The sequence below is a fragment of the Semicossyphus pulcher genome, unplaced genomic scaffold, assembly GCF_022749685.1.
Source record: "Semicossyphus pulcher isolate SPU_LCO1_2020_fin unplaced genomic scaffold, fSemPul1.0.p SCAF_7, whole genome shotgun sequence".
NCBI classification, from domain to species: domain Eukaryota; kingdom Metazoa; phylum Chordata; class Actinopteri; order Labriformes; family Labridae; genus Semicossyphus; species Semicossyphus pulcher.
The window spans coordinates 19525587-19538218 of record NW_027211748.1 but is presented as its reverse complement, the minus strand read 5'-3'; the positions used below and the strand labels follow the sequence as shown (position 1 = coordinate 19538218).

The 12632-nt window shown below is 38.4% G+C and overlaps 2 protein-coding genes across 2 annotated transcripts; one reads left to right on the top strand and one right to left on the bottom strand.

The window, feature by feature from the left end:
* Positions 1 to 39: 39 nt before the first annotated feature.
* On the bottom strand, positions 40 to 6523 carry txndc12 (thioredoxin domain containing 12 (endoplasmic reticulum)). The gene is made up of 7 exons (XM_069685045.1): positions 6340 to 6523; positions 4503 to 4563; positions 4169 to 4221; positions 2601 to 2674; positions 2405 to 2474; positions 1048 to 1131; positions 40 to 942 (listed from the first exon to the last, which is right to left on the bottom strand). Exons 1-7 carry the CDS (start codon positions 6437 to 6439, stop codon positions 863 to 865), a joined length of 522 nt encoding a protein of 173 aa, XP_069541146.1. The 5' UTR covers positions 6440 to 6523; the 3' UTR covers positions 40 to 862.
* Positions 6524 to 6978: 455 nt separating this feature from the next.
* Positions 6979 to 11234, top strand: LOC138611515 (transcription factor BTF3 homolog 4-like). Its single transcript, XM_069684676.1, has 6 exons — positions 6979 to 7053; positions 7537 to 7596; positions 8832 to 8945; positions 9398 to 9599; positions 10532 to 10591; positions 10800 to 11234. Exons 2-6 carry the CDS (start codon positions 7543 to 7545, stop codon positions 10844 to 10846), a joined length of 477 nt encoding a protein of 158 aa, XP_069540777.1. The 5' UTR covers positions 6979 to 7053; positions 7537 to 7542; the 3' UTR covers positions 10847 to 11234.
* The last annotated feature ends 1398 nt before the right edge of the window (positions 11235 to 12632 follow it).

Sequence of the window (12632 nt, the reverse complement as noted above, 5' to 3'; positions counted from 1 at the left end):
TCCTGAATGCGTCTCGCTCGCAATGAAACAACAAACGAGTCAGTACAACAAACTTTATTTGCACACTTGGCCGTGTACATGTATAAAATACATCCAGACACTTAACCAATGTTTTCATCCCTCATTCAAAGAGTTAAACAAAAAAGAAATTAACCGAGTGGTGTCACTTCACAAGCAGCAAAACCAACTGAGAACTGAAAACACAATTATAAGCACATACACCGGCAGGATTAAATGAATGTGGATTATAGAAATCATGTATGATAAATATTGACACAAATAGGGTTAACATACTGTAGAGGATCTTTGGAAGCACATCACTGTAGGTATTAAAACATCTATCCTGACTAGCATGGCGTATCAGTGCTGTTGGATGAAACTCTACTGGTTAAAGTGAACTAAACAGTCTATAAAGTTAAACTCCTCACTTCGCAAAAATCTCCAGCTGTCTGGTGACAAACGAGGCAGTTTATGCATAAAAACTTGGCATTTTCCAGATGTTTCCATCCAACAACAGCGTACAGAAGTGAGTTAACTGTTAACTTGGCTAGTATGACTTGATTATATCCTCTACAGACAGTAAAGTACAGTACATGGCACTTGATTACTAACTAATGTACATGTTTAAAACAAAGACCATGATTGGAAAAAGGAGCATCAGAGAAATATGTACCAGAGGAAAAGAGAGACTCAAGCACCTTTCTAATGGCTTGCTTGGTTTGCTCAGTGAGACGAAGCCTCGCTGTCTAAGACTATAAATAGAGATTGTTAGAGTTGTTTGGGGATGTTACAGGGCGATGTGCAGCACAGGCTCAGGTAGAGGAAGTGTAGCCCTTACAGCCTGATGCCCGTCCCTGCCTCCTCACAGCTCGTCACCAGTGTGACCGTGCTTGAAGGTGTCGCCCGTCAGCATCTCCTGCGCCTCCTTCATGCCGGACACAACTGAGAAGGAATGGGGGGACCAAAGGAACAGTTTTATAGGCATATCCAATGACCAAAGAATGTGAGTATTTTCAAAGGGAAGAATATAATCATCTGGATTGTTACCTTGTTCTGCGCTGCTGTAGAAGTACTTATAGTTTGGGTTTCCGTTCTTGTTGGTGATTTCAGGATGGACTTTGCCGCTGGGATCTGTGAAGGGTAAGAAGAGTCAAACAAAAGGTTTGGTTGAGAAAATATTGTTGATCCAAACAATATAGGTCTAAAACCAGCCATAGATTTCTTTTTTTTAAGATTATTTTTGGACCTTTTATGCCTTTATTCATAGAGAGGACTGTTGATAGTGTTGGTGACAGGGGAAGAGGAGAGAATGGGGGATGCCACGCGGCAGAGGGCAGATGGTGGGAGTCGAAACCCAGGGTGGCTCATAGAGGACTGTGGCCTCTGTACATGGGTCACCAATTTAACCGCTGAGCTAAACAGACGCCCCATAGATTTTGTTTAAAGATGGGGTTTTTTGGCCTTTTATGCCTTTATTTATTAGAGAGGACAGTGGATACTGTTGGAAACGGGGGACGAGAGAATGGGGGACGACACATGGCCTAGGATAGGAGTTGAACCCCTGGCTGCTTCATCGAGGACTATAGCTTCTGTACAAGGGCTGCCGAATTAACCACTGAGCTAAACCAGCACCCGCCCCATAGATATCTTTAGGCCTTAATCTGACAATTACATTTTAATACATAGACATTTTTTCCCATTAATTAAATATAGCAAAGGCAGAAAACGCTTGAAACAAATTCTCAAAGCCCAGTTTGACATCTTGAAAATTCCTTGTTTATCCCAGCAAAGAGTGCAAAATTGAAAAAATCTTGCAATGAGAAAAGACTGAGAAAACCAGCACATACTGGCATTTAATACACAGGAAATACTAAAAGTGGAGAACATTCATTGGCTAAATTTGTTCAGCTTCGACACAGTATATTAGTTGTACTTGAGCTCTAACATATAATTACATATTTTAAAATGTTTTACAGCAACTTTAACATTAATATACGATACCGTTGCATCACAGTGCTCTGATTTGTTCCATTCATCTCTACACAGTCTGCTCCCAAGATGCATTAAACAGCACATACAGGTGACATTCAAAGTCACTTGACTTTTCAATTGTCCAAACTAATCTGTATGTTTCCATCAAAAGCCTATAAAGATTTAGGAGGTTATTCAATTACTCTTATCTTAAATAGCTTAATTACCACTTACAACTAGTAGTTCTCTTTTATGTGCTACATTTTGTCCTCTTTTTCACTGGGACAAAACATGCCACTGAAACTGAAACCCAGGCTACTGAAACGTTATCAGACTCCGCTTGTTATCAAGGGAGTAACTTTGTAATCAGCGTCTCCAAAGGAATCCCACAAAGTGTTTACAAAAATTGTGACCCAACCCCCCCCCTCCGTACCGAGGAAAAGAATCCGAGGAATGTATCCACCATCGGGGCTCAGGGCATCGTCTTTTGGCTCCTCGTCGTCCTGTTCAAACAAGAGATAAGTCGTCATTTACAGGCCTGGGAACAAATCTCAACCATCTGATAGTAAACGTTCATTTTGGCTGCGAGCACGTTTATAAAACACACAGGAGGAGTTGCTTTGCCTTACCTCCAGGTTGATCATAACAAAGTTGTGTGCAAGCTCAGAGATTTCCTTGGAATCTGCAAATTTGGGCTTCAGTGCTGATGTTGAAAAGCGACAAAATACAATTAATTATTAATTTGTATTGCTATCAAATCCAGGACAAATCCTATTATTATCATTACAATACAGAGCTGACCCTTCTTCTCTGAAATGTATTCATATGAATGCACATATAAGTCCACCCAGTTCTACTCATCATTTCCTGTTTGCCCATGTCACATGTGGTGAGTTGGCCGAGCTCCTATTATAGACTTACTCATGTTGATTCATCTGTATAGGATGTGGTTTGTTTTCTGTTTAAACAGAGGAGCGGCTCGTTTCTCTCAACTCCTTTCCCTCAGTAAGTAAATAAGGATCTGAAAATATCACTTCTACACTAAACTGTTGGATATCTCGCCCCTGATGGTCACATGATCAAGGCAACCGCCTTTACCTACATTCAAGGTCAAGTGAAGATATCTTGACAAGCATGCTGCTTTGCTGTCACACTGTTATGGCTTACTCAGAGGGTAAGACATAACAGTGTATCAGCCCATGTTGATGGTATTAACAACACCTGTGCTCTTGAGATTTCTCTCTCAACTGTCCTAACTAAATTGCTTCATGAACATTGAATGATTTGCTTGACTAAATCGCCTTAGTGATATTGCCATTGTGACATTAAGCTGGACCTATGTTGCATTTAAATGCGACTCTGATGGTCCCATTTCCTGAGTTGTAAAGTCACTCTTCAGTCTTTGGTGACTTCATGGGCTTGAAGTGTACTGTGGAAATAAACATGGCCGCCTCAAAGATGATGTGTTGTATTTTATTGCTCAGAACGTGCCGATAGCCGTTTCCAGATTTAATGATTTTGCCCCTAACCTGAGCACCAGTATCTTCCCAGCCAGTATAATATGGCCTCACCTGACTGGTTTTCAGGGTTAATGCTCATAGATGTATTTTTACTAATGCAGGTCACTCTACATAGACAGCAATTAATGGTTACAACCTAATACTGTATTAAAAACGACATATAAGTATACAAATATAAGTAAATGTAAGTAAAAATAAATAAGTAATATAAGTAAAAACTTGTTTTACAAGACTTTACAAGAAACGTTTCTTAAAATGTTTTTGTGTAATCTCGTGCCTTTGGAAGATGGGGAATGTATTTTGTCCTCTTTTAATGTCTAGTCTTCTTCCAATTTCATTATTTTTTACTTACCTGCCCAGGTACTACGGGCGGAAAATTGTTGTTGTTTTGATTAAGGTTAATGTTCTTTGTGCATTGACCCTTCTCAAAAAAAGAAACATATGAGAACCAATTATTTGACTACACCGACAACTATTAGAGCTAGTTAAGCCCCTTTTCTCCCACCAGACAGGGATTATGTAACATCTCAGGCTACATTTATTTGTTTAAGTAATGGCCTTTTATCATTAAGATGTCTGTGTCTGCCACTTAAATATTCTGTAGTGGTTTTATTCAGACATGGCAGGACAGTTCCTAACCTGAGGTTATATTAGTGACAGGGAGAGTATTGTTTTACCTTTGCAGGCTCCACACCAGCTCTTGTGGATGATGAGCATGATTGGCAGCCCACTGTCAATGAAAACACATAAAAAAAACTGAACACAGAAAACTGGAAATTTAGACTTTAATTTGTCCGACCTGCAGCTGTAGTCATTAAGAATATGCTTTTGTGATTGTATTATCTTCAAAAAACAAACAGTAGTAGAAGCTTCTGATATCAATGTGTCAGTCTGCTGCAGTCATCAGTGAAATGCAGACGTTGTTTATTTTAGACCTCAGGGTAATAGTTGTACAAAAGGTTGCCCAGCAGGCTTTCAGGAAGTGTTTGAATTATTTCAGTGTGCACTCACCTGGCCTCTGCTTCCTTCTTGCCATCATCCAGCGTCCTCCAGTGGATATTATCTCCAAACCCTGCAGGGAACAAACACTAATGAGCACACCAGCATTGTGTAACTGATATCATATTTTCACTACAGGGTGGGTCTGCCCTAAATAGCATTGTCAATACAAAGAACTGAGAGGAAGCTGTGGCAACGGTTGTAATTTAATATCACGCTGCAGGGAAGTATTGGCTCTCCTCTGTTACCTGTAACTACTAACAGTAACTAGCCTGTAGGTTTATACTGCAGTGGTGTGTAAGGCAATCAATACAACAACACAGAGCTCAAATTGTAAGAAAGGGGGAAAAACTAACAGAAAAACAGAGCTGGCAGCTACACAGCATGAGGCTTTCACTCTGATGTGACTGCTGCAGATTTGATAGATATTTCTTATCTATGTCTGTTTAAAAACAAAGGTACATTTATAAGAAACATGTGAACACAATTATGTTTTAAACAATTAATTTCCCTTCTTAGTTGTGACTAAAATGTACAACAAAAAGGCAAGCCTTATATGTAGTTGTCCAGTGTAAAGGTGTACATTTAAAATGATAAATAAGAATTGATCATATGTCTCTCTTAAATCTACATGAATGTTGAATTTGAGCTGTGTGTGGCATTATGTCTTTGGTTCCCTTTGCCATAATAAACAACACATATTGACTTAATTATAAACAACTGCATAATCAGTATGATATCTGTAACTACTTCAGGAAAGTGAGAACACTAAAAATATATTATTTCAAACCTATTAAATGTTTTCTTAAATCATCAACAAGAAAAGTGTGCTTTTGAGTGATGTTAATGTAAATTACATTTTTTTTGTTATCTGATATCTGTGAGAAAGATTTATTTATCCTCACATTTATTTTTAATGTGAGCAGTTTTTCACTGATTATGAACCAGACTGAAATTAATTCAGATTACTCTATATGAACTACAAAAGCAAACCAGACCATCACCGACAAGACTGATTATTTCTATATAGTTATTTTTAATGCCTGAAACTGCTGACGGGGCGTAGGTGTCAGACAAAGTGGTTAACTGCATGCTGCCATTGTTAACATTTTCCAGGGCAAAAATGTAAAGTGATGTACAGGGCAAAATCAGCGAAGAGATAAGAGGTACGGCTTTGTCCACAGGGGGCGCCAAAATCAACACAAACCGAAAGTTCCTAACAGCAGCTTTAATATAATATTATATAAACTTTTCATACAAACAATCAAAGATATGGGCTTTTCAGCAAATGCCATGCTGCTAAAAAAGTGCCATTCATACTTCCATCATATTCATATTCCTTTGCTTGCCATTTGTAACAAAGTCACACTGATACCCTCTTTTCAACAGTTTTTTAATTTTAATGATATATGATAAAAACTTGAGCCCTGCACCTTAGTAATTGTAATTTAGCACTTTTTACCATAAAAATAATAATAATAATAATAATGATAATAATAATAATAATAAAAATAAGACCTTTTGAAATTAAAAATGGCCTTCTGAGGTGATCATGTTTTGTGTAATTTGAATGTAACCCTAATGGAATAACATTTAACGGGAATATTGGTGACTGTAGTAAACCAAGTCAGTTTACCCATAGCTAGAAATCCAGAATTCGTGTGTGGCTGACAAAGCACATCTTGTCCTCTACCTATTTAACTACCTGTGCAGGACACAGACAATCCAGGATCCAGGATACAAAGACAGTTAGCTAAGCAGTCCTTTGGCTGTTGTAATCAATGACCAGGCTCAGATGCTACTTACACACGCTTCGGTTTGTATATAATAGTTCAAAATATAAACTCACCTTTACTGCTGGCTGCTTGGACAACATCTTGAAAACACGTCAAAGACAACAAAACCTGTAGAGATGAAAATAAGATGATATTCACAACAGACGTTTGCATTTTGACTGGCCTTTTTACCCCACAGTTGCAGTACGACTAGAAGCTAATGGCAGTGACTATTCGTGAACCAGAGACCCGGATGTACAATCGTTACATTTCACAATAAAAGTCTGTCAAGACGGGCGTGTAAGCGCATGCGCGTTAGTTGCCTCCTCCTTCACCCTCCTCCTATTGGTCAGCAGTGACTCATTTTCCATTTTTGGGGCTGTTCCAACAACGTCACATCCACAAAACCGCGTGCTCCTGTATGTGGCTTCAGCTAGTCAAGTTAAAAAACGAAATCTCAGAAATAGACCGGAAACTGATGAGAAAACAAAAATTTAAAAGCCAATAAATAATTACAAAATAAATCAATATAGGTATTTAGGGTGTTAAATCTCACTACAATCCCTAAAAACGTAATGTAACGTTCCTAATTCTCCCGTTTACTGTTAATATATTGTCTTTATAAGTCAAAAATGCTATGTTGTGTGATCATACAAGAATTATTTTGAAAATTTTAACAGGAAGTATATTTTGTTGCTGGTTCTTGACTTAGGTTTAAGCTGCAGTGCTTCAGCCTCATTAGTTGCGAGAAGCATTTCTACGGGCTGTCAATTAAGTCCTTTCCAAAGGTAAAAGCGTTGTGTTTTTTTGATAACGTCTAAGCCATTTCGTATTATCTATAAATATGAATTCGACGTGGGCTGTTTTCCTTAAAGCCAGTTCGTTTATCTTATTCCTTTAGCCATTATGCTAATATTAGCTAAATTAGCCATCTGGTTAGCAACTTCACATGCTACTGTTACGTTAAGTATAACGTTACTTGTAATTTTAAAATTCGGCAACAGACACTTTTTCTTTTTCCCATCATTTGTTGTTTGTCAATGTCGTTCGTATATCTATGGTATCTGAGTCGTATAACTCAATTTATGTTCGCAGTCTGCTAGCTAAGTGCTAACCTGTGGAAATGAGGATTATTGCAGGCAATAGTACCATACTTGTGCTTACATGTGCTACCAAAACTGAGTGTTTTTGAGCTGTGGAAACTTGTTATTGTTAACATTGGAATTTCATAATGTTAAAATTGTTTTATTAATACTATTATTTACCAACAGAGCACTATGAATCAAGAGAAGCTTGCCAAACTTCAGGCTCAAGTCCGGATAGGTGGAAAGGTAAGAGTCTACCTCAATTTTAGAAATGGTCTTGTACTATTTGTTGGTCAAATAATGTTGAGAAATTTCTAATACCAAGTTTAAAAATCTCAATCCAGGCTTTCAATTTTCTCCTGTCGTTGGCTCATTTGAAGGAGTTTGATGGCATTCAGCATCTGCCATGACTTTTCTCCTGTCCTCAGCATTCCCTTTATGGGAGCATTGGCCCCTTCATCTGTGGCCTCTGTGGCTTTGTTTAAACGCATTGTGGGGTCTTTAGCCACTAGGTGGCGTTATTTCTTGTTTTTGCTGTAACAGGCTTTTTTCTATTTTTCAGAATTGCAACACATTAACATTCGCAAACATAATTAGTTTTACTTTGTTATTATTTAGAAGATACCACACACTGCCAGGCAATTGTACTCAAAAGGGGAGAATCTTTTTTCAAGAGTTTTTGATTGACACGTTCGTCAATTAGAATCTATGGTGTGCAAAATCTTTGTTGAAAAAGTTGCTACTGGGTAAAATATCTGGTTGTTCTTTAATTTATTCACAATGTAATGTATGGACTAATGTTAAATGAATATTAAATGAGGGTTTTCATGAGACTAAACTTCTGGAAATCCAGTATTCAGAATTGGAAATTTGGTGGATCTCCTGGAAATAAGGTGTAGCAAATTAAAATTAGTGCACTTTCCTTTACTGCAAATGGCCCTACAGTTTTCCAAGGAAAATCATATTTCTAATCATGTATCCATGGTTATAAAGACTAATATTCTGTTTCTATTTTAAAAAGGCTCCGTCACTCTGAGTTATAAGGAATCGGTTCTCTTTTTTGCAGGCAGTATTTAGCTTTTAATGCATCAGAAGCACTTAGCTACTTTTTGTCACATCCAAGTAGGGCTTTCTCTGTTGTTTATCACTGCAGTCATGCAGATCGTATAAAATTATGGACAGCATTTAAAGCCAACAAATACGTGGAAAAATGAACATACTCAAAAGCTGCTTTTTTTTTTTTTAACAGTACCATAGCAGGTACATTGTTATGTTAACCAATCCTAATCTCTGTGTTTGACAGTGCCGCTCCAAAGCTTGAAATTAGCAAAAATATCTGTCCAAGATGGTACAAAAAATGATTCACTATGCATAAAAAAAAATCTGATGTTACCTTGTGCTATTAAACTGTCTTTGATCTTTTGGGTATTTCAGCTGTTCAATCCTTATTTTTCTACTTCCACACCTGTTGTTTTCCTTAGGGAACGGCACGCAGGAAGAAGAAGGTTGTTCACAAAACAGCAACAGCTGATGACAAAAAACTCCAGGGCTCACTGAAGAAACTGGCAGTCAACAACATCGCCGGGATAGAAGAGGTAAGCTATCAAAGGAAAAACCCATGTCAGGGCTTTTTGTTTTGCTGTTTTAACTTTTTTCACTCTGAGTCCTGAAAAGGAAAGATAAAAGACAGAGGGAGCCTGACTAAAGCATTTTCCAATCATTTCATCCGGTTTATTTTAAGGGTGCTTTTATCTAACAAGCTCCCACAACACGTTTCAGATGATCAAAGTAGAAGAACAGAGAAAATGTGGGGAAAGACACTAACCTGAACTCATTTATCCCATGTTGTGGCTCAATTTACCTTCTGTATTTCATGAATATTATTAGTAAAAATGTTTATTTAAGAGTTACTTGGGTTGTCTTAATACAATAATAGGCGTAATATAAAATGACAACGGACATATTATAATGAAAATGCAAAATCTTTGTCAGGTTTTTTGAGCTATTAGTCCAAACATGTGTGTTTTTTGTTTGTGTTTTTTCTCAGGTGAATATGATTAAAGATGATGGAACAGTTATCCACTTCAACAACCCCAAAGTGCAGGCGTCTCTGTCCGCCAACACCTTCGCCATTACGGGCCACGCCGAGACCAAGCAGCTGACAGAGATGCTGCCCGGCATCCTGAGCCAGCTGGGAGCTGACAGCCTCACCAGCCTGCGCAAGCTGGCAGAGCAGTTCCCACGGCAACGTGAGTGTACACACACACACACACACAGACACACACACACACCCATGTCTAAACACTAACAGTCGCAATGTCAGGGTTCTCTGTCGTCGTGTAATATCAGGGATATTCTTAGAAGTTTGAGTCATCAGATTTTATGAATGCTGACATGAGAAGGAAGGCTGCTGTACAGAGGAAAACTACCCCGATGCAACCACAGGAGCAGAATTGAGCAAACACCCTGCTGACATATAAATGTCCTAGACAATAAAGGCCAGTCATAGTGGAAGATGACTAAAACAGAAACACAGTTGCATATGCTGACTTTAACATATCAGTGTACTTATGCAGATTCATGTGACAGCTTTGCACAGCTGCGTTTTGTTTGTTTACAATCACAGGAGAACCAGTGGGGGCTGAATCTGTAAATGTTACTCAGAGAATTTGGTTAGACCTGCGAAGAAAAACTTCAACATTTAGAGACAGATTATTAGTAATGGTAAAGATATCAAGCACTTTGTTTAAGCATCCAGATGGTTAATTTTTGAGGCGGTTGACCTTAGTATTTGCATGTGGATGGAGCAGCCTCTTCATATGGCAAAACAATTAAACCAGTTCAGTAAACTTGTGCAAACAAGAGCAGCACTGGACAACTGTCTCACCAAAAGGTCCAATATGTAGCTGTAAGGTTCTTGCTTCAGTAGTTTGGCAACATGTTTTCATCTAAGTTTAAGCAAAACAGCTGAATTGACCATGTGAGAAAGAGAAAGAACTTCCCCTTTTTGGGGGGTCGGAGAAGTTCAGCCACACAACAAAGCGATGCCAATAAGTTAAACTTTTACATTAAGATTCTGTTGGAAAATAATCCGACTTCTCCCTTGTTAACATAAATCTACAGAAATGATCATAGAATCAGCTTCCAGCTATTTTCAACTCTACTTTTTATTTACTTGCAGCAATGGACATGAAGGCAGTCAAGGAGGAAATTGCAGAAGAAGAGGATGATGATGTACCAGGTAAAGAGATGAATAATAAGGGTACCTCTTTGACTGCCAAAAAAAACAAGGCGTTGGGGGTTTTCCTATCCTTTTTTTAAATCAACTCCTCAGTTGCAGAATGTTACTCACTGCTCTTTCACTTATCGTTATGTCACTTTTATCAAATACTTTGAGCCTGCTTGTAAAACAAACCTCCTGACGTACTTTGTTGTTTTCTCTCTCACAGACCTTGTGGAGAACTTTGATGAAGCCTCAAAGAATGAAGCAAACTGATGAATCCCCTCCTACGTTGACCGTTTTATCTTTTACCTCTTACGGACTCACAAAGGGCATTTCCTCTTGTGGGGAAATGGTTGTAAAAGGCACATCATCTCCAGAGAAGTGAACCACTCCGGGTCAGCCTTCCACAACAGCACAACAACATACAGTTACAGCAGGATTTTATAGCAGTCGGCTGTGATAATGTGGACAATCCGAGAAAGGAGGATGTGTTCACATCTCAGCACTCAAAGGACTCCAACTACTTTAGATAAAAGGTTTCTACATGGTTAAACGTGGCTAGTATTTAAGAGATTGTTTATGAAATTACAGTTAAAGTGAATGAATAGTTCACTTTACTTATAGTGGTGATTTATGAATTTAATAAAGCATTTTTGGGCTATTCATGCTTCCCTTCATTGCTTGACTTCTCTGATTTGTTTTAGCCACTCGAAGAGTGTTACTTAAGTGCCAATTCATGGGAAACAAAAAGATAACTGTTTAGTTTTTCCTACACATCTTGTATGAGCGTCACATTAATATTTATTGACTTTTGTTTGTGAACACAAGAAAGTATTGTGTATGTTAACTTTGACTTTTTTTTACTACCAGCAAGGTGGGTGAAGAAAAACGTAGGGTAGTAGTTATTAATAATTAAGATATTTCTATACGTCACCTTGGGTTCAGTTAAGGTTAAGGCTCAGAATGTCTGCTGTTTTTACTGATGAAATAGTAATAACAATAATAATTAGTATAGGTCGCGATATTCACCACAATACTAAGTTGTATTTAAACTGTAATTGGGTCTCCAAAAAGGAGGGGTTAACAGTTTGGGTGTGTTGTACACATCACAACATCCCCGCCAACACTGTCACATCCCGTTTCATTGATCAGCTCTGACGCTCCTCTGCTGCATCGTGCTGATCAATGGGCCGCTGCTGTCATTCTCCGCAACGCGGGAGAGGTCTGACAAGGTTACCGGGAGGCGGGGGAGGTGATGAATGGGCCATTTTAGCTCAAGTCTGTCGTGCCGTTAGCGGGACGGAGCTGCGGACCCGCCCCGGGGGCTCAACACACCACCCTCGGCTAGGTTTGAGCCAAAATGTCCCTGCTGCTGCTGCGGCTGGACCGCGGTACAGGAGCTGGATGAGTTGCGTCAAGTTACACAGTGACAGCTGTGTACAAGCCGGAAACTACGTGTTGTCGCCTTAAAAATAAAGGCTCACGAGTTTTTGCTAAAGTAAAGTATATTGAGATTAAGAGTAAAGTACAGTGAGATCGGGTTTTATTTAAAGGCTAAATAAGACTGATGTAACATAAAGATTTTAAATGCTGGCAATCAAATTAAGAACATAGGCACACTTTGTGTAACTGTACAAACTACTTTTTATTTCTTCCACCAGCTACACCCTTAAAATGCTACTTAGACACTGTTACATCTGCTATTGAAAAAAATCCAATAATTGAACATGTAAAATAATATTAAGAGGAGCCATACTGCTGCATTATTAGTACATGAAGGGGATACTTGAAAAACATTTTTTTCTGATAATACTTTTTCTTCCAACAGATCTTCCCCAGACATGTTTTAAGACATCGCCTATGAAAATACTATGATACATGATGTTTGTGGCATTAAGTTTCCAATTCACACCTGTTTAAGTTATGTACACATATTTACAAATAGGGCGTACAGATGTTAATACCATAGAACACATTTGTGTTTTGTGATGTCTGGCTATATAAATAGGTAACATTTTGAACACTGTAGCCGAGTATATTTACAGAGTAGTATTACTTA

What these genes read in the sequence shown, in the direction of transcription:
- LOC138611515 (XM_069684676.1), top strand. Translation starts at nt 7,543, where the DNA reads ATGAATCAAGAGAAGCTTGCCAAACTTCAGGCTCAAGTCCGGATAGGT. An exon ending in ACATCGCCGGGATAGAAGAG is followed by an intron (nt 8,946 to 9,397) that starts GTAAGCTATCAA and finishes GTTTTTTCTCAG; the next exon opens with GTGAATATGATTAAAGATGA. An exon ending in AGAGCAGTTCCCACGGCAAC is followed by an intron (nt 9,600 to 10,531) that starts GTGAGTGTACAC and finishes ATTTACTTGCAG; the next exon opens with CAATGGACATGAAGGCAGTC.
- txndc12 (XM_069685045.1), bottom strand. Translation starts at nt 6,439, where the DNA reads ATGCAAACGTCTGTTGTGAATATCATCTTATTTTCATCTCTACAGGTT. An exon ending in AAGAAGGAAGCAGAGGCCAG is followed by an intron (nt 4,222 to 4,502) that starts GTGAGTGCACAC and finishes TTTCATTGACAG; the next exon opens with TGGGCTGCCAATCATGCTCA. An exon ending in CTGGTGTGGAGCCTGCAAAG is followed by an intron (nt 2,675 to 4,168) that starts GTAAAACAATAC and finishes TTTCAACATCAG; the next exon opens with CACTGAAGCCCAAATTTGCA.